This window comes from Trachypithecus francoisi, unplaced genomic scaffold (genome assembly GCF_009764315.1).
Source record: "Trachypithecus francoisi isolate TF-2019V2 unplaced genomic scaffold, Tfra_2.0 Contig01579, whole genome shotgun sequence".
Classification (NCBI taxonomy): Eukaryota; Metazoa; Chordata; class Mammalia; order Primates; family Cercopithecidae; genus Trachypithecus; species Trachypithecus francoisi.
In genome coordinates, this window is record NW_022681442.1 from 36,095,057 (window position 1) to 36,116,270 (window position 21,214).

Here is a 21,214-nt window from a genome sequence, read left to right on the forward strand (position 1 = left end):
GCCTGGGCAACAAAAGCAAAACTCTGTCTCAAAAAAAAAAAAAAGAATTTATTTCTTAATAGATGAATTAAACTTATTCATATTTATTGTAATTATTTATATATTTGGACTTATTTGTTTTATTGTTTTACCATTTTCTTTTCTTTTTAATAGAGACAAAGATTTGCTCTATTATCCAGGCTGGAGTGCAGTGCCGTGATCATAGCTCACTGTAACCTCAATTTCCTGGGTGCAAGCGATCCTCCTAACTCAGCCTCTTGTGTAGGTAGGACTACAGGCACATGCCACCATGCCCAGGTATTTTTTTTCATTTCTTGTAGAAATGGAGTCTCAATATGTTGCCCAGGTTGGTCTCAAACTCCTGGCCTCAAGTGATCCTCTGGCCTCAAGTGATCCTCCTGCTCAGCCTCTCAAAGTGCTGAGACTACAGGTGTGAGCCCCTAATATTTCTTTAACTAATTTAATCCTTCCATGTTCTTTTTTTCTCCTGGAACTCATATTAATCAAACGTTGGACTTGTAGATTTAATCCTCAATGTCTCATATTTTCTATTTATTTATCTTTTTGTTCAATAGAGTAGATGTCCTTATATTTATCTTCCAAAATTTTAAACAAAAAAGTCAAGGTCAGTAATCATATTAATTGTTTTAATTTCCAAGAGCTCTCTCTTATTCTGATTGCTCCTTTGTCAAATATTCTGCTCTCATGAATGTTTTATTAATTACTTCTCAAATCTCTCTGAGGTATTAACTAAACAGTGTATCAATTTCTAGAAAGAATTACCTATTTTTTCCTGAAAGAAAATAACTACTTATAGGTCCTTTTGAGTACAAAGGCAAACTATTCCATATACCATATAGACCTTCAATTCATTTTCTTGATTTCTGTCAACTTTATCTTTTATCTTCTCTCTTACTTGCTGTCGCTAGTTCTGGCTATTCTGTGGTATTCTGCTGGAAGGCAGCTGCCTCCTTTGGCTGCAGTCCCTTTCCATGGTTATTCTAGGCTGCTGCTTCTTCAGTCAACATCCTTCCAATTTCTTCAAAAATGTATGAAAAATCTTCCATACTGACCATGCTGACGGTCAACCACACCTCCTACTTTTTGTTTTTATAAATATATGCCCTTTTAAGTCTTTTAACAGGTATTTTAATAAAATTTCAAAAGAGGGGTCAAATGTGCATCTTTCTTTCCTTCTTACCTCCTTTCTTTCTTTTCTTCTTTCTTTTCTCCTCTCTCTCTTTCTCTTTCTTTCTCTCTCTTTATTTTTTTGACAGGATTTTGCTCTGTCACCCAGGCTGGAGTACAGTGGTGCAATCAAGGCTCACTGTAGCCTCAATCTCTTGGCCTCAAGTGATCCTCCCACCTCAGCCTCCTGGGTAGCTGGAACTACAGGTGTGCACTACCACACCTGGCTAATTTTTATTTTTTGTAGAGACAGGGTTTCACCATGTTGTCCAAGCTGGTCTCTAACTCCTGAACTTAGGCAATCACCCTGCCTCAGCCTCCCAAACTGCTGGGATTATAGGCATGAGCCACCACACTTGGCCCAAATGTGCATTTTTCTTCCATCTTTAATCACAATTCCTAGTTGATTCATCTTTAATAGATGCAAAATCTCTTATGTCTCTCTATAAATGTTAATTATATTTGTTCTAAACTCTTTTTCTAATTTGTCCTTTTTTAAATTTTTTTTCCTTTTCTTAGAGACAGGGTCTCACTCTGTCACCAGGGCAGAGTGTACTGGTGTGATCATGGCTCACTGCAGCCTCAACCTCCCTGGCTCAAGCGATCCTCCTGCTTCTACCTCCCAAATGCTAGGATAACAGGTGTGAGTCACTGTACCCAGCCTCAGGTTTTAATGTTTCTTGAATACTATACCCTTTTTTTGTTTGCTGGATTTTTTCTTTTTCAAATGTAGATCTTTTGAGTGTGTGTCCACCTTGGTAACTGAGATTCCCTGTTAGCCTAAGAACAGGTGAGATCTGTTTATTATATTCTACCTGCAGGATTTTTGAAGAAGAAAATGGTAGATGTGGAGTTTGACAAGGTGTATATCTTAGTCCATTTTCTGTTGCTTGTAACAGAATGCCTAAAACTGGGTAATTTATAAAGAAAAAAATTTATTTCTTACAGTTATGGAGCCTGGGAAGTTCAAGGTCAAAGAGGCATATCTGGTGAGAGCCATCTTGCTGGTGGGGACTCCCTTGTGGTGGCCCTGGGCAGTGAGCCCGTGGAGTGTACCCTAACCTGTCCTCTGAAACTATTCTGTCCTCCTCTGCCTCTGGGCCTGGAATAGTAGGCACACCCTCTAAGATCTTCGAAATGCCTTTGGGATCTTTCTTCCCTCGTCTAAAGGAATGGCACCTGTCTCCTTTTTATACAAACTAAACTCTTTAGCAAATAGTCACTGGGCTGCACCCTTGGTTTCCTCTGCTGAAAATGCTTTTTAACTCTTTACATGGTCAGGCTGAGAGTTATCCAAATCCTTCCACTCTGCTTCCCTTTTCATGATAAATTCTACCTTAAATTATTTCTTTGCTCCTGAATATCAGCATAAGCTGTCAAATGTAATCATGTAGCTCCTTCTATATTTGGCTTAGAAATTTCTTTTGCCAGATACCCTAGTTCATTAATCTCAAGTTTGGCTTTCCACAACTGTGAGCATAGACACAGTTCAGCCAAGTTCTTTGCCAATTTATAACAAGGATGGCCTTTACTCCAGTTTGCAATACCACCTTCCTCAGTTCCATCTCAAATCTCAGCAGAATGGCCTTTGCCATCCATATTTCCATCCATATTCTGGTTACAATCACTTAACAAATCCTGGCGGGGTGTGGTGGCTCACGCCTGTAATCCCAGCACTTTGGGAGGCCAAAGCAGGTGGATCACAAGGTCAGGAGACTAAGACCATCCTGGCTAACACAGTGAAACCCTGCCTCTACTAAAAATATGAAAAAATTAGCCAAGTGTGGTAGCGGGTGCCTGTAGTCCCAGCTACTCGGGAGGCTGAGGCAGGAGAATGGCGTGAACCCAGGAGGTGGAGCTTGCAGTGAGCCGAGATTGTGCCATTGCACTCCAACCTGGGTGACAGAGTAAGACTCTGTCTCAAAAAAAAAAAAAAAATCTCTAAGAAGTTCCAAATGTTCCCTTGTCTTTTTGTTTTCTGAGTCTCACCAGAATCACCCTTGATACCCCATTCACTGAAATACAGTCACTTTATAGCCTGCTCCTCCAAACTCTTCCAGTCCCTGCTCATTACCTAGTTCCAAAGCTGCTTCCCCATTTTCAGGTATTCGTCATCAGCAAAATCCCACTTCTTGGTGCCAATTTTCTGTTTTCGTTCATTTTCTGTTGCTTATAATAGAATGCCTGAAATAGGATAAGTTATAAAGAAAAGGAATTCATTTCTTACAGTTGTGGAGGCCGGGAAGCCCAAGGTCAAGGGGGCATCTCATAAGAACCTTCTTGCTGCTGGGAACTCTCTGCGGCATCCCAAGGCGACAAAGGGCATCACATGGTGAGGAAGCTGAGCGTGTTAACTTGCTAACTCAGGTCTCTCTTCCTTTTCTTGTAAAGGCACCAGTTCCTCTCTCATGACAACACATTAATCCATTAACCCATGAATGGATTAGTCCATTCATGAAGGCAGAGACTTCATGACCCATCACCTCTTAAAGGTCCCACCTCTCAATACTGCACATTGGGGATTAAGTTTTGAAACGAATTTTGGAGGAGACACGCAAATCTCGCAGTGGGCTAGGACCAGTCTCAACATGTGGGGCCTCTCTCTACCTCCTAAATGTCAGAAGCCATCCAGGGCACTGTCCTGCCTTTTCAGTAAAAGTGTACATGGACTGCCTCCTGCCACCCCCGCCACCACCTTTAGGGGCAAATTCTTCTGCTATCCACTGCAAGCACAAGTAGGGATAAGGTTGAGAGGCTGACCTGGCTCTTCCTACAGTGGTACTTCAATCAATAACCCATAGAATTGTCCAAGGGCCACTAGTGATAACAAATAGCTTCTTTCTGCGTGCTTAGAGCACTCCAAGAGTCACTTCCATTTCTGAATAAGGCCTTTATTATGCAACTATTGTTTGTTCACCTTCAATTCAATCCCATGTGCCTTCTGTTTTTCAAGTATTCTTACAATGTCTGGCCCATGAGAGCACACCTTCATGTATTTCACTTCTGGGCATGTTCATGTATGCACAAGTGTGTGTGTATCTAAGTTTTCTGTAATTTTCAGAGATCTTTGGAAAAAGGGAGAGAAGTGGGAAAAGGACAGAACTTGTTGTCTGCCATCTCAATACAATCTCCTTGCTAAATTTCCAATTACATATTCAACTCTTTTAATCCCAAACACAGACAACTGCTAGTAACATATGATCTAATTTGGAAATCTCTGCTTCTGAGATTATGTCATATGATCTCAATTTAAGACTTGGTGCCTATACTACAACTGACATCTGCATGACACATGTGAATACATTTCATTCTTCATCCACAAAATTATCTTTCAGATTTTAATACTGGATCTCAAAAGTATTGAGAGTTCTGTATTACAGAGATTCTTACAAATACAAAACAGCAATACATGCCAGGCACAGTGGCTCATGCCTGTAATCCCAACACTTCGGGAGGCCAAGGCAGGCAGATCACTTGAGGTGAGGAGTTTGAGATCAGTCTGGCCAACATGGTGAAACTCCGTCTCTACTAAAAATGCAAAAATTAGCTGGGTGTGGTGGGTACACCTGTAGTACCAGCTACTAGGGAGACTGAGGCAGGAAAATTGCTTGAACCTGGGAGGTGGAGGTTGCAGTGAGCTGAGATGGTGCCACTGCACTCCAGCCTGGGTGACAGGGCAAGATTCTCTCAAATAAATAAGTAAATTAATTAATTTAATCAATAAATAAAGCAAGTTTAAAAAACAGCAATTCAAATAATCTTTTTGCTTAACTATAACAAAATAGAAAAAAAATTAACTTTTCTAAAAAAAAGTTGTGTTAAAATTCAAAAATAAGAAAAAGCAACTCAAAAAGATCCTGAAACATTATTTGCTTATTACTCATCCCTAAAATTACTTCAACCAACAGTCTTTTGCCAACGCTAATAAATTCAGAAATAATTTAACACATTTAACACTGTTTGAGAGTTGCCATTTAAATTCCAAACTTTGAAATCTAAAATAGTCTCTGATCAGATGTACAATGGAAATTTTATAGAAAGATCAGTACGTGGTAAATTGGTTGCAAAAAGAAGAAATTTTATAGAAAGAAATACAATCCTCAAATAAAATAAACTAAAAATATTCCTAAGGATTAATTCTAAGGAGTTCAACAAAACAATTTTTAATATATTTTTAAAATATGTAATGCACAGCTAACATGTCCCATACACTGTTCTAGGCATGGGGATATTTCAATGAACAAAATAGACAAAACTCCCTGTTTTTTGGAATTTACATTCTAGTATATACATATGATCATATAATCTGAATAATATGAACTTGGCCTTTTCCTATAGAAACTACTAATAAGGTAAATAAATGTTTTAAGACCAAACACATATCTCCCATAGCTGTCCATCACACAACAACATAAAAATACGTTTGAAAATATTTATAACACAGAGATACATTTAGCTACTGACTTCAAAACATTAGAAAATAAAGATCTTGTAAGAGAATGCAAGTCAAATGTCCTAAAACTTACCTGAGTTAAGTGATTCACTTGTAAAGGGAGTTATTGACCAGATTTTACGTAAGTGTACTAGATTTTAGATAACTCTTAACAGATGTTAATTTATATACTAAAACTAAATATCCAAAAGAATCCAGATGTCAGAACTGTGGACACAGGAAAACACTGGTTCTAGAAGGAGCAAGATTTTGATCATTTACAGTCCCACTTTACATATGGTAGCTACTCACACCTGTGGTTAACTTTAAATTAATTACAATTTAAAATTAAAAATTCAGGCCAGGCACTGCGACTCACACCTGTAATCCCAGCACTTTGGGAGGCCAAGGCGGGCAGATCACTTGAGGTCAGGAGTTCGAGACCAGCCTGGACAACATGGTGAAACCCCATCTCTTCTAAAAATAAAAATAAAAATAAAAATAAAATCAGCCAGGCGTGGTGGTGCATGCCTGTCATCCCAGCTACTCGGGAGGCTGAAACAGGAGAATCACTTGAATCCTGGAGGCAGAGGTTGCAGTGAGCTGCGATCACACCGCTGCACTCCAGCCTGGGCCACATAGCGAAACTCCGTTTCAAAAAAAAAAAAAAAATCAGCTCCTCAGTCACACTAGCCACATTTCAAGCGCACAATTGCCACATAAGGCCGGCGACTACCATGCTGGACAGTGCAGCTATGGTACATTTCCAATACTGCAGGAAAGTCAAATGGCCCGCGCTGCTGTGGGGAACCAGAAGAGGCACGCCATTCCTGGGAAGAACAAAAACCTCTTAGAGAGGCTTAAAAATTTTGCCATTAACACGGAAAAAAAATCTTCTAGTTCCATTCCTCCATCTTATTTTCTCACGTTCTAGACAATGTTTCTGTTTTTTATTCATTATCTGCCTATTTTCTCACATTTTTCCTATCCTTTTTTCTTATTTTTCTCTCACTTTTTCTAATAAAAACATGCAGTCCATCTTTAATGATTTGATGCATTTATTTAGGGTTTTTAAAATTTCTCAATGTTAACATGTAAGGAGCTGAATGAACATTATTTCTAATGTGTTTTCAAAAAAAAAAAAAAGCCATATTTAGAGGAGACTGTTTTTTAAGGTAGGTGACCTTAGGTGTGTTTCCCCCACCTGAAAACATTATTCTTCCATAGAAAGGGTTTCTCACCATTGAAATCCGGGCTGAAAAAAAAATTTGCAATTCTAGTTCTGGCCTCTGGGATTTCCTTGCACTGAGGCCGGGCTCAGTCCTTTGGGCCGCGAAGTGGGCGCGGAACCTGTCCGTCCGCCGAACTCCTACCGCCACCTAGCGGAGAGAAGGCGCAAGGGCTCCTTCGCCACTGGCGGTTGCCAGGCAACGAAGGCACGCCCCGGCCCACGTTAAGGAGGAGGGCGCAGACCGAAGGACACTGAAAGAGCTGTAACAACCCCACTTTCGATTGGCTGAAGAACTCTCATTCTTCTCATGAGCCAATGAGAAGAGGCACGCGGATGTCGTCAGACGCTATGCGACTCCTCCCACCCACGCTCTGGCAACGCGTCTGGAGACCGCGGGGGGTTACGTTGGACCCGCAGGCCCTGACTGCCCCATGCGCACCCCACAGCTGGCGCTCCTGCAAGTGTTCCTCCTGATGTTCCCCGATGGCGTCCGGCCTCAGCCCCCTTCCTCCCCATCAGGGGCAGTGCCCACGTCTTTGGACCTGCAGCCAGGGACGGATGGCGGAACCCTCCAGTCCTCTTCAGAGGCGACTGCAACTCGCCCAGCAGTGCCTGGGATCTCTACAGTGGTCCCTACTCTCGTGACTCCCTCGGCGCCTGGGAATGGGACTGTGGACCTCTTCCCAGGTGAGGGAAAACGTTGTGGGGGTGGAAACTTACTTGTGAGTTCTAAAATTCTGTGAGCAAAGTTGAACTGCCACAAAGCAGGAGTGGGGCTGTCGGAAGGAGGGTGAGCACCTGGGAGAGTTTGGGAATCCTCATCCTACTCAGTCTGTGTTGTCCTTTCATAGTCTTACCGATCTGTGTCTGTGACTTGACTCCTGGCGCCTGCGATATAAATTGCTGCTGCGACAGGGACTGCTATCTTCTCCATCCGAGGACAGTTTTCTCCTTCTGCCTTCCTGGCAGCGTAAGGTGAGCTTCGTTGCTCAGATTGAATCCTAAAGGGATTGGAGCCTACAATGGATAACATTTGGATGTAAGAAGAGTTAGGCTTTGTGCCTCCTGCCCCTACTTCCACTCCTAGGACATTCCCTTGGTTTTTCCTAGAAACTGCCTTTCCTGATTCTCTAGAGCAGGGCTGGCCAGTAGAATAAGACCTTCGTGTCGTCCTATAGGTGTCCAAGGAGTCCTCTCTTTGGCATCTGGCCGATATTGCCAGGGCACTCTTTTAGAAGGGGCACCCGCCCCTTCTAAATATATCTTCTCCTTCCTCTTTCCTCACAGGTCTTCAAGCTGGGTTTGTGTAGACAACTCTCTTATCTTCAGGAGTAATTCCCCATTTCCTTCAAGAGTTTTCATGGATTCTAATGGAATCAGGCAGTTTTGTGTACATGTGAACAACTGTGAGTAGAAACATGTTGGCTGTTCTCATTTGCTAATACAGGAGTGTTATCATTTGTCTTCCCTGGGCCACATTGGAAGAATCGTCTTGGGTCACACATAAAATGCACTAACAGTAGCTGATGAGTTTAAAAAAAAACAGCAAAAAAACTCTTAGTGTTTTAAGAAAGTTTATGTGTTGTTGGGCTGCATTCAGAGCCGTCCTGGGCTGCATGCGGCTGGTGGGTCGCAGGTTGGACAAGCTTGGTCTAACATTTACTGAGAATTGACTTTTATTCTGGCCTTTTTTTCCATTTCTTTCTTTTTTAAACTTTTTTTTCTTTTCTCCTTTGAATCTCTACCCCTCTTTCTGCCTTTTCTCTCTTATTACTGACTACATTTGCATTTTTTTCTTTTTCTTTTTTTTTTTTTTTGAGACCGAGCCTCGCTCTGTCACCAGGCTAGAGTGCAGTGGCATGATCTGAGCTCACTGCAACCTCCACCTCCGGGGTTCAAGTGATTCTCCTGCCTCAGCCTCCCGAGTAGCTGGAACTACAGGCACGTGCCACCATGACCAGCTAAATTTTGTATTTTTAGTAGAGACAGAGTTTCGCAGTGTTGGCCAGGATGGTCTTGATCTCTTGACCTCGTGATCCGCCCGCCTCAACCTCCCAAAGTGCTGGGATTACAGGTGTGAGCCACTGCGAACCAGTCACATTTGCAACTTTTTATGTTCTACTGGCTGCGGATCAGAAAACTCATAAATAGCTTTAATTTCAATCCTTTTAATCATTCCTCTTAACTCAGATAATCACAGATAGACTGTATCCCCCACTTACTACAACCTCCATGAGGGTACTAACTGAATCCCCAGTGCCTAACACGTAGTAAGCACCAAATAGTGTTTGAATGAATATCTTTGACAAATGAGTCTATGCCAACGTTATTTTCATTTCATGAGGCAACAGTGTAGGAGGAGCATTGGATTAAGATCTCAGTCCTGCCATTTCCTTACCAGCTATACAGACTTGGGCAAATCCCTTAGCATTTCTAGGCCTGTTTCTTCAACTACAAAGTGAGAAATAATATCATTGGCTTTGTATACGAAAGTGCTCTACAACTGTAGAGTACAATAAAGATTTGAGATTATTTTTGGGGATGGTGAGTGGACTTAGAAATTTGCTGGTGATGGCTATAACATTTCTAAAGATATTAAGCTAATCTATCTTTTTAAAATGTCTATGAAGCAAAATAATGTTCCTGCACAAAATGGATTTAAATGTCTCTTGCATCCTGGAAGTCACCTCATCCTGATTTCATCTGACTGTTAATAAGATTTGCAAAACTATATTTGTCTCAGAAAAAACCAATTTTTGGTTTGGGGGGCCTTGAATTTGAAAGCAGTTATCAGAAGCCTTGTGGTTATTTAGATCGTAATAGGGTAAAGGGAACAAGGTGAATACTTCATTTTAAGATAAGGTTGTGGCCTGGCGCAGTGGCTCACACCTGTAATCTCAGTACTTTGGGAGGCCGAGGTGGGCAGATCACTTGAGGTCAGGAGTTTGAGACCAGCCTGACTAACATGGTGAAACCCTGTCTCTACTAAAAATACAAAAAATTATCCAGGCATGGTAGTGGGCACCTGTAATCTCAGCTACTTGGGAGGCTGAGGCAGGAGAATCATGTGAGCCTGGGAGGCAGGTGGAGGTTGCATTGAGCTGAGATTGCACCACTGCACTCCAGCCTGGGTGACAGAGCGAGAGTCTGTCTCAAAAAAAGATGATGTTGTCTCTTCTTTTCCAAACATTTTACTGCCTTTTAAATCCAGCCTTATGATCATGCTTCAGGGTTATTGCAATGGCACCTACCTGGGGCTCCCTGCTTTTGATCCCCACTCCTGCCTCCCACACCATCCTGCACACTCCTTCGGGATCAGTGGATCTGAACTTTCTTTAACCAACACCACCTGAGGGAGGAATATGGCCACTTCCAGTAGTAATTATGGTTCATTACATCAATGAACTTTTCCCTGAATGAGGCTTGGGTGTACATTCATGTTTAGTCTGAAAAAGACAAAAGTTTCCCTTTGGTTCTGATTATTTGCCCACCTTCCTCACATATATACACATAGCATATACACACAATATACACAGCTATGGAGAATCACTTCACTAGATTAATCTTTCTATAATATTGCATTATGTTGCTTCCTTACTCAGAAACCTCCATTACTTCCCACTACCCGTAAAATAACATCCAACTTCTTAGCTGGCCAGTCAAATCTCCTATTTGATCCAGCTTAGTGTTCCTGGCTCTTTTAGCATTACTCTCTACTTGACCCTCTGCTTTGGCCGAACTCATCTACTCATTGTCCTCAAGATATGCCCTGTATTTTTCCCAAGTTTGTATTTGCTTTTCTTTCTGACTCTATAGTTCCTTTTTCTCTCTGCATTTTGAAATACCTGTATTTTCCATGAGTGTTCTATTGCTCATCTATTGGAAGTAAGCCCATCCTCAGAAGTTCTAAAGCATTTTGTTTGAGTCACCCTCTTAGAACCTATAGGATTTCTTATATTGTTATTAGTTTATGTAAACATTGTATCTTTCCAGGTAAATTGTCAACATCATGAAAGGATGAACCATATCTTTGTTTCCCTATGGTGCTTAGTATCTATTGGTACAGCCAGGCCTGGTGGCTCATCTGTAATCCCAGCACTTTGGGAGACCAGGGCAGGAGGATTGCATGAGCCCAGGAGTTCGAGACCAATCCTGGCAACATAGCGAGACCCAGTCTTTACAAAACATAGTAAAATTAGCTGGGTGTGGTGGTGCATGCCTGTAGTGCCAGCTACTTTGAAGGCTGAGGTGGGAGGATTGCTTGAGCCCAGGAGTTCGAGGCTGCAGTGAGCTGTGATCATGCTACTGTACTGCAGCCAGGGCAACAGAGTGAGATCCTGTCTCCAAAATAAAATAAAATAAAATTTTTTAAAAAGTATCTACTGATAATGATCATCAGTAAACTATGTTTTTAGTCAAAGTCTGTGCAGCATGCTGGAGTGGGGAAAAACACCAGGAATGGGAGTCTGCAGTCTACTCTCGGCTCTGCAAGCTGGCCCTCTGGCTTTTTGCTACTCTTTTACCTCTGAGGATCGAAATTTCCTCATGGGATTAGGTGAGATGGTCTGTAGGCTTCCTTTGACATCTGAAATTGTAATAGAAATCTAAATACCTTGAAGCTCTTTTAGATGTAATATCTATGATGGTAGAAATTTTAGGCAAAAATTCTACTTAGCCTATATTTACCATCACTACTGCCAATATCTTTGCACCGAAGTGAGAGATAAAATGTTAACTTTCTCTTATTCATTTAAGCCATGAAAAAATAGCTAAATAGATATTTTGCCATCTCAGTTCACCTTCTTTCTTAGCTTAACTTTTATTTCATTTATAAAGATACAAATAACTGCATTTTACATGAGGTAAATATCTCTTCCATGTGGTTTTCAGGGTATGAGTTGCGAAGGAAATGTTAAAATAGCTCTTGGCAGCGTTAGGCTTTGAAGATTTCAGATCAGAGGTGGAAAGTGGCCCATAGACCAGCAGCATCAGCATCACCTGTTTCAGAGCAATGCTTTTCAGATTCTACTATGCATACACATTACCTGGAGATCTTGTTAACATGAAGATTTTGATTCAGGTCTGGGGAGTGGCCTGAGAGTCCACATTTCTGAGAAGCTCCTAGGTAATCCTGGAGCTACTAATGTGTGCACCCCACTTTGAGTAAGAAGGATCTAGGAGACGCGTGGAGAGTGAGTAGTCTGAAAGGCCCCAGAATTGAGAGCTGCATTCATGCTGACTTTTCAGAAGCTGAAAAGTCAGATAATTAAGATGTTATCCATTATCACAGAGGATAAAGGTCAGGTTCATTTAACATGGAATCCTCATTTGCTTTCAATGATGCAAGTATTGTAACCTCTTTTACTCTGTACAAATGACCATTAATTATATGAAGAATGAAACTGGCAAGAGGCATGTTTCCCTATGTTCTTTTTTCAATTTAGCACCTGAGTAGTAAAGCAGACAGAGTGTTGTCAATCACCTGCCATCCTCTGGGCAGGGGACAGCATCATAGCCCTTTTCCTACATCTCTCCACTGGTTCTAAAGTGCTATAAAGAGAAGACTGCAGGAGTTTGGGTAGATTTATACATTGCTATCATAGAAATTATAGAATTGTTCCAGAAAATACCCTTTTTAAGTATCTAAAATCTTGAATGGAGGAATTATAAGCCTTAAGGAATAAAATGCAACAAATCTATGAACTTGAGAGATAGAAACATTGTTAGGACTGGTCAGTTGAAGTTTAGAGGAAACAGGAAGATTTGGGAAGGACAGATCAAATAATTGTCATAATTGTCTCTAATTGTTCCATGTTCCTATGGAAATAGTGCGATTCTGTTAGAGACTCATTTGATATGGGGCAGACATGAGCATTATCGAGCTTCCTATTTTCTTTTCTTTTTTTTTTGAGATGGCGTTTCACTCTTATTGCCCAGGCTAGAGTGCAGTGGTGTGACCTCGGCTCACTGCCACCTCTGCCTCCCAGGTTCAAGCGATTCTTCTGATTACAGGTACCTGCCACCATGCCTGGCTAATTTTTTGTATTTTTGGTAGAGATGGGTTTCACCATGTTGGCCAGGCTGGTCTCAAACTTCTGACCTCAGGTGATTCACCCGCCTCGGCCTCCCTAAGTGCTGGGATTACAGGCCTGAGCCACCACGCCTGGCTGAGCTTCCTATTTTCATCACAAATTGCTGATCATACACATTCTTGGCCATCAGTGACTTGAAACTGACTGGCATTCATTGACCATATTCTTATCTCAGATCTTCATATTAAAACAATAATTCAGTTAGTAGATTGTGAATAAATTAAGAAGTGATGGAAATCAGAATTGTTATTTCTGGAGATGGAGTATTGATTGAGAGCCTTCTGGGGAAATATTCTGTAACTTGATCTAGGTAGTGGTAATACAAGTATATACATTTGTAAAAATTCTTTGAGTTTGCACTTAAGATTTGCACCCTGTGTATTATGCTTCAATTAAAATATTTTTTAAAATTAGTTACTTGGCATGTTTTTCTTTTATCTAAACTTCCCTTTTCTTTTAAAAAACATTTTAGCAAAATTAAACTATTTCCAGAAGCTTCAAAAGGTCAATGCAACCAACTTCCAGGCCCTGGCTGCAGAGTTTGGAGGTGAATCATTCACTTCAACATTCCAAACTCAATCACCACCATCTTTCTACAGGGTGAGCCTGGGGAAGGGGATGGGATTGTTTGGTTTGGTTTTTACTCTCATAGCAGACAGCTGACAAGGTATCTTTGCAGCGCTACGCTGCAGCTAGCTAAACCATTGTCAGCTCTTTGGAGGGCAGTACTGTCCACGTAATCATGCCCTTGAGTTAACCTTGTTTCTAGTCTTTCTTTTCTGTTGTAGTCTAGTTCAGTCTCACTATGAATAAATTTTCTTTCATATTTTATTCAGGCTGGGGACCCCATTCTTACTTACTTCCCCAAGTGGTCTGTAATAAGCTTGCTGAGACAACCTGCAGGAGTTGGAGCTGGGGGACTCTGTGCTGAAAGCAATCCTGCAGGTGAATCCAGAGCAAAAGTCCAACCTTTTCATTCAATTTAAAACAGGCTTTCTCATGTACCACTCTGTTAACTATTTGTGTTTAAGGTTTCCTAGAGAGTAAAAGCACAACTTGCACTCGTTTTTTCAAGAACCTGGCTAGTAGCTGTACCTTGGATTCAGCCCTCAATGCTGCCTCTTACTATAACTTCACAGTCTTAAAGGTAGGTGTCCTTTCTCTCCCTACACTGTCACTACTATGAAGTTGAAGTGAACGTGCTTCTCATTGTTGTGGGTTGTGGAAAGAGCATTGAACTAGAAGTCAGAATCCCCAGGAGCCATGTAAAAGACAGAGGGCCTGGAAAGCATATCTGAAGACAAATGCAATAACTGGGGATATATATCCAGGATAAGAGAACATCACCCTTTTCACTAATGGGATCGGCTTGCAAGGGTGGAAGGGGGAAAACAGCTATTTCACCAAACTTCTTGCTTTTGCTATTCAGTAGAGCTCTGTCAGAGTAGACAGGCTTCACAGTCTATCACCCTCCTGTCTGGCTCCACTTCCTGGCATTTTAGTGTAAAGAAGAGTCAGGTGGAATAGAGGAAGTAAATCATTCTAATATATTGAGTTCTCCCCTCCCCCTAAAAAAGCCAAAGTCTATTGTTAGTAATGTGAAACCATAAGCTTCTGGTGATTTTTAGTAAGGTAGATGCACACTCATGTCCCTGCTCTTCTCCTAGGTTCCAAGAGGCATGACTGATCCACAGAATATGGAGGTATGATGCTGTTGTACCAGGAAAAAGGAAAAAGAATATTTGGCTCCTCTGCATCTGAGGCAGTTTTAGTCTAAGTTGTACTGTTGAAAGATAAATGTCAGCGTGATATAGCAAACAATTAAGTAGGGATCTAAAATGGTGCTTTTGCAAGTGCGTTCTATACAATTAATAGCCTCATATGAAACCAAGATCCATAAGGTGTTAGATAGGTTTGTAAACATTGGGTTAAATAAACTATATTTAGGGTGGGCTTCTTAATATTTTTTAGAGACAGGGTCTTGCTCTGTCACCCAGGCTGAAGTGCAGTGGCATGGTCACGGTTCACTGCAGCCTAAACCTCCTGGGCTCAGCTAATCCTTCTACCTCAGCCTCCCAAGTAGCTGGGACTATAGACATGTGCCACCACGCCCAGCTAATGTTTTACTATTTTGTAGAGATGGGGATCTCGCTATGTTGTCCAGACTGGTCTTGAACTGCTGGCTTCAAACAATTCTCCTGACCTGGCTTCCCAAAGTATTGGGATTACAGGCGTCAGCCATCTCACCCCACCTGGAGTCTTTAATTTGCTAAAGGGCCTTATTAATCTCTAAGGGGAATACTGAATATAGTATTTCTAACAATTATTTGACTATGGAACCCTTGTTTTATATTTAATAGAACTAGTGTTCTGAGAAATAAGTTTTAAGAAGTGCTGGTTTAGAAAGACTTTTGAATTTAAGTTGTTGGCTGGCGATGGCAGAAGAGGGTGGTCAAGGGGAAGGAAAATACTTACCTTAGCATGATATCTATTAATAGATACAAGACAAAATACCGCCTTCAGTTTCAGTTAACTATTGGCTTCTTTTCATTGCTAGTTCCAGGTTCCTGTAATACTTACCTCACAGGCTAATGCTCCTCTGTTGGCTGGAAACACTTGTCAGAATGTAGTTTCCCAGGTAGGGATACTGACCTCAGATTCTGGACTGATGTATGTTGATCAACACTGCCAGAGGTGCCTCATCTTCCATTAAGTGTCAGACTGACCCCACTGAATTTCATCTGCATTCTCTAACAGTGTTGGGAATGCCAACTTGTGGCATTGGTAGATTCTTGGTTGTAATCCTTGTTAAAAGTAGCATACTGTGAATTTCAACAATTCCCAACAATTTTGAAATTAAACTTGTCAATAATTGAGTCTGTTGTCCTCCCTACCACGTTTCAGTTATTTCCATCACCACATCCCCCAGTATTTCAGGTTCAGGACATTAAAATTATTTCTGACACCTCTTCTGTTGTCCACCTGCAGTCTGTTACTGATTCTTACTGACTGACCACATTTTCTTCTCTTCACACAGTCAGTATCATCTGAAAGTCTGAAGTAGATTAATCAACTTCTATTCCTCTGTTCTTTAAACAATCTAACCTAAAAAAGTAAGAATTTTCTTAAGGCATCTTCTTAAAGACTATGCTCAGAAATTTAAGGTTACTTTCAATTGTTATATCCCCAGCAACTATCTTTATTAATTCTCAAACATTGTGAGAGCCAAGTAAATCAGATTTGTTTCATGCTCACCTCTGCCTGTTTCTACTTGCCTTCCTCTGCCCATAATCAACTTATGTTTTCTACCCTTTCAATTCCTACCATAAACTCACCTACCCATAAACCCTTTTAAAGGGCTCTATCCAGTTTCTTTTTCATATACAAATATAATATGAAATCATCTTTATCTTTCACAGTATTTGTGTTTGGCATTTTTAACATTACTGTTTCAGTCTACCTCATTTAGTTATAAAAACACCTTTGAAGACAGAAAATCTTCTGTCCTAAACATATTTGGCCCAATAACTATTTTTTATTAATTGATTCTTTTTTGCATTTCAGGTCACCTATGAGATAGAGACCAATGGGACTTTTGGAATCCAGAAGGTTTCTGTCAGTTTGGGACAAACCAACCTGACTGTTGAGCCAGGCGCTTCCTTACAGCAACACTTCATCCTTCACTTCAGGGTTAGGGCCCTTCTCTCATAGGGGATTTAGAGGGGAAGAAATATCGGGTTAGAAATAGTTCCTTTGCTTTTCTAATACATGTGAAATAGAATAAGAATATGAAGGCCTAGTCCATTCTGTCGATTGAGGCTTCAACATTTAATATTCCATCGTTTTACTACAAGGTGTAGTTATTCTACAAATGTTTACTCAACATTTTCTCCAATTCTCTATCTGGCCCCTAACAAAGCAGGACTTCAATCTCAAATCAAAACTTTTTTTATAGTCATTTTGAATCATAAATTCAGCCAACACCTACAAAAATTCTTTAACTAGCTTTTCTCATATTTCTGGGCAGTCAGCATTTTATTCATTTCCCACTTAATCTAAGTGTTCAGTCTTAATCACCGCCATTTGGCTTTCTGCTACTTCTTTCCTGTTTTTGAACCCAGCATAGATTTTCTCAACTCTACCCTCAGGTGATCAACCAACTGCTGTGTCTCTCAGAACTCATCTCCGGAACATCTATAGTTAATTAAAATTTGTATTTTTTAAATTACATTTAAAATCTTCAGATTTTAACCAGGCTGTGTTATTGCTAAATTGCTAGTAATTTTTGAGAAACAGGGTTAAGGGATCCTTAGTAGGTTCTTCGTTGTAATCCTTTGTAAAAGCAGCATATTGTGAATTTCAATATTCAGATCATGAAGGATTTATTTCAGTGAGTTAAGAAAAGTGAAAGAAGCAAAATGCTACACTGTGGAAAGAAGCCAGAGCGTTCAGAGCTACTCCTTCAGTAGCTCACTTACTGCATTGCCTTGCCTTAGGGAAGGATATGGTGAAGCCAAGCAGTGGGAGGTGGGAAAGCATGCTTACCTCCATAATTGACTTCTCTTCACTCTTTCTGCAGGCTTTTCAACAGAGCACAGCTGCTTCTATCACCAGTCCTAGAAGTGGGAATCCTGGCTATATAGTTGGGAAGCCACTCTTGGCTCTGACTGGTGATGTAAGTTATTCAGTATCCTTTTTAGAGCTGGGTGGCCTGTTGCAACATAATGAGAAAAGCAGCGAAGGCTTTCAAACTTATGTTAGACTAGCCAAAGGTGAGAAATTTTTTGTTCGTTTTAATGAGGTACTTATATACTAATATATGGTTAATCATTTTTGGAATCGTAGTTGTCTCTCTGTGATTTTTTGAGGAAAAAAACAAATTTGTGACTTGCACATTATGATAGTAATACAAAATAAATAGCATTAAGGGAGAAAGAGAACATACATTTTACAATGCTGCCCCTTTTTTTTTCTGTTATGATGTCCTTGATCATCACTTTTCCACTTTGGATGACCCTCTTACAGAGCCAGGGTAATGGAAGTTGCTCTGTTAACAGACATGAGGTACAGTTTGGAGTGAATGCAATATCTGGATGCAAGCTCAGGTAGTTCTTTGCTTCCACATCATTTCCTGCAATTTCACTGGGAATATGTAGGGAATATGCTGATATGGTAACTTTTATATTTTTAATGACTTCAGAAGATGCTAAGTCAGGAATAGTGTTTTACTCTAAATAGTGTTAATATTGCTAAGAGTTTTCTGGCAGTCGTTAATACCTACTAAGGATTATACCCTCTGGTCTATTTTATAATATTATTTCCAATGTTTGGTTTAATATACAGTACTAATATGGGTATATTATTATGTTAGCGTCGGACTTCGGCCTCCATGGTGTTTAATTACAGGTTGAAGAAGGCAGACTGCAGCCACTTGCAGCAGGAGATTTATCAGACTCTTCATGGAAGGCCCAGACCGGAGCATGTTGCCATCTTTGGTAATGCTGACCCAGCCCAGAAAGGAGGGTGGACCAGGATCCTCAACAGGCACTGCAACATTTCAGTAAGGAGAGAAATACACTTTCTGATGAAGACTCATTTTTACCCCTTTGTAAATCACGGATAATAAGTTTAAAACCAGCCTTGTCTCCATAGATAATGCATTTGTCATAGAAGGAAGAGTATAAGAAATCATGCCCACTCAAAGCCCTTTTCTTTTTTTTTTTTTTTTTGAGATGGAGTCTCATTCTGTTGCCCTGGCTGGAGTGCAGTTGTGTGAACTCAGTTCACTGCAACCTCTGCCTCCTGGGTTCAAGGGATTCTCCTGCCTCACTCAGCCTCCCCAGTACTGGGACTACCAGGCACCCGCCACCACACCTGGCTGATTTTTGTATTTTTAGTAGAGACAAGGTTTCAACATATTCAGCAGGCTGATCTTGAACTCCTGACCTTGTGATCCGCCTGCCTTGGCCTCCCAAAGTGCCGAGATTACAGGCGTGGGCCACCGTGCCTGGCCTTTTATTTTTTTTTTTGTTTTTTGTTTTTTTTAAGACAGAATCTTGCTCTATTACCTAGACTGGAGTGCAGTGGTATGATCATGGCTCATTGCAGTCTCAACTTTCTGGGCTCAAGAGATCCTCCCACCTCAGTCCCTCAAGTAGCTGGCACCACGGGCACATGCCACCATGCCTAGATAATTTTTTGATTTTTTTGTAGAGACAAGGTCTCACTATGTTGTTCAGACTGGTCTCAAACTCCTGGGCTCAAGTGATCTTCCTGCTTTGGCCTCCCAAAGTGCTGGGATTACAGGCATAAGCCACTGTTCCCAGCCTGAAGTAATTATTTCAGGTTAGGTTTAAAATACCTAATGTATTTTCCTTACTTCGAAAAAAATTTGAAAGCAAGTAATCTACAGATTTCTGTTGTTCAAAAATCTCATCATGTATTTCAAATATTTTATATTCTTGAATATTTGATCAGCATAGACTTTCATGAGGTTAAAATTGTACTCTTTCTGTTGTAATTATAAAAATTTATATTTTTACAATCATTTGCATGAAAATGCATTATCTGGTTAAAAATCAGAACCATATAGAATGATATGCCTTTCTGCGTCTTGCAATTAATCCTCCTGGAGTACTGCATTAGGTATACCATGTTTCTATTCTAGAAACTTTCGAGGTTCTCTGATGGCTTCCAAACAGACTACTTGGATGCACTTCATAATCTAACCCTTAGGTATCATCTTTGACTTTACACTGCTCCTGTGTTCAAGTCCTTTACTTTAGCCATATGATCTGCTCAAGCCAGTTACTCAGTAACTTATCTAAATTAATCAATGAAGCCAGGTGCTGTGGCTCACACCTGTAATCCCAGCACTTTGGAAGGCTGAGGCGGGCAGATCACTTGAGGTCAGGAGTTCGAGACCAGACTGATCAACATGGTGAAACCCTGTCTCTACTAAAAATACAAAAATTAGCCAGATGTAGTGGCAGGCATCTCAGCTACTGGGGAGGCTGAGGCAGGAGAATCGCTTGAATCCAGGAGGCAGAGGTTGCAGTGAACTGAAATCACACCACTGTACTCCAGCCTGGGCAACAGAGCGAGACTCCATCTCAAAAAAAAAAAAAGATCAAAGGTCGGGCATGGTGGCTCACGCCTGTAATCCCAGCACTTTGGAAGGCCGAGGCGGGCAAATCACAATGTGAGGAGTTCAAGACCAGCCTGGCCAACATGGTGAAACCTTGTCAGTACTGAAAATACAAAAAAAAAAAAATTAGATGTAGTGGTGGATGCCTGTAATCCCAGCTACTCGGGAGGCTGAGGCAGGAGAATCGCTTGAACCTGGGAGGCAGAGTTTGCAGTGAGCCGAGACTGTGCCCCTGCACTCCAGCTGGGCGACAGTGTGAGACTTTGTCTAAAAAAAAGATCAGGAATAATAACATAGTCTTATTGTGAACTTTTGTGTTTTCCCACTAAGCTATATTGCCCTTCCTTGTTACTGAATAATGCTTGAGAAACAACGGCTTAATGCATGGTGATTGACTATAGGCAACCATCAGGCAATTCAAGCAGATGCTTCTTTACCCTTCTGCAGGCTATCAGCTGTACTTCTTGCTGTCTCATACCAGTTTCCCTGGAGATCCAGGTATTGTGGGCATATGTAGGTCTCCTGTCTAACCCGCAAGCTCATGTATCAGGAGTTCGATTCCTATACCAGTGCCAGTCCATACGGGTAAGTCATGGCTCATAAAGGACCACTAAGCCTTGCAAAGCCTAGATTGTTTTATCAGCCATTTGTTAACCAAATCATTTTTTACCTTCCAAGAGTCAATTTATGTTAGCAACCAATGTTTGTTTAACGTGAGCTGACATAATTAATTGTCAAGTCTATGCACCCTGCCTGATTACTGAAATTAACATGTTGTCGTGAATACAGCTTATATCCTTTTTAAAAAAAAAAAATCTGACCCCAGATTATAGTACAGGTTAATTTTTTTTCAGTAATCCCACCATTATTACTATTCTGATTGATTCAACCACAGAAAACACCTTCCATAATTGTTCAGTCTGTCAGCCACACAGTTGAGTCCCTGAGCCTGTTGATTGTGATTGAAGTTACCACTGTGACTAGTTTATAGTCACCAGTTCTTGATTGTATCTGCCCCGTTAAATGAACACTTTTAATCTGTAGCCAACAGATACCTATTGTTTATTATGTGCCTTAGGAGAGCTTTAGCATCTGCCTTGGTGTTTGAACCACTCCTTAGCTAT

General features: G+C 40.8%; 2 protein-coding genes across 8 annotated transcripts in view; one reads left to right on the plus strand and one right to left on the minus strand.

Moving 5' to 3' along the window:
- Positions 1-3,546, minus strand: part of ENTPD1 (ectonucleoside triphosphate diphosphohydrolase 1) — a 179,872-nt gene extending 176,326 nt beyond the window's left edge. The window contains exon 1 of the mRNA XM_033187667.1: positions 3,416-3,546. The gene's annotated coding sequence lies outside the window, so the exon portion shown is untranslated. The remainder of the gene's footprint in view (positions 1-3,415) is intronic.
- Positions 3,547-7,038: 3,492 nt separating this feature from the next.
- TCTN3 (tectonic family member 3) overlaps positions 7,039-21,214 on the plus strand; it is a 30,157-nt gene continuing 15,981 nt past the window's right edge. For 2 of the 7 annotated variants that reach the window (XM_033187703.1, XM_033187738.1), the window contains exons 1-13: positions 7,039-7,538; positions 7,703-7,826; positions 8,139-8,257; positions 13,416-13,543; positions 13,780-13,888; positions 13,975-14,090; positions 14,611-14,646; positions 15,501-15,581; positions 16,508-16,633; positions 17,523-17,630; positions 17,954-18,048; positions 18,350-18,503; positions 20,538-20,675. In XM_033187703.1, the coding sequence (XP_033043594.1) occupies positions 7,283-7,538; positions 7,703-7,826; positions 8,139-8,257; positions 13,416-13,543; positions 13,780-13,888; positions 13,975-14,090; positions 14,611-14,646; positions 15,501-15,581; positions 16,508-16,633; positions 17,523-17,630; positions 17,954-18,048; positions 18,350-18,503; positions 20,538-20,675 (1,590 nt within the window). In that variant the 5' untranslated portion in view covers positions 7,039-7,282. The remainder of the gene's footprint in view (positions 7,539-7,702; positions 7,827-8,138; positions 8,258-13,415; positions 13,544-13,779; positions 13,889-13,974; positions 14,091-14,610; positions 14,647-15,500; positions 15,582-16,507; positions 16,634-17,522; positions 17,631-17,953; positions 18,049-18,349; positions 18,504-20,537; positions 20,676-21,214) is intronic. The other 5 variants (XM_033187713.1, XM_033187718.1, XM_033187728.1 and 2 more) reach the window with 5 other exon arrangements.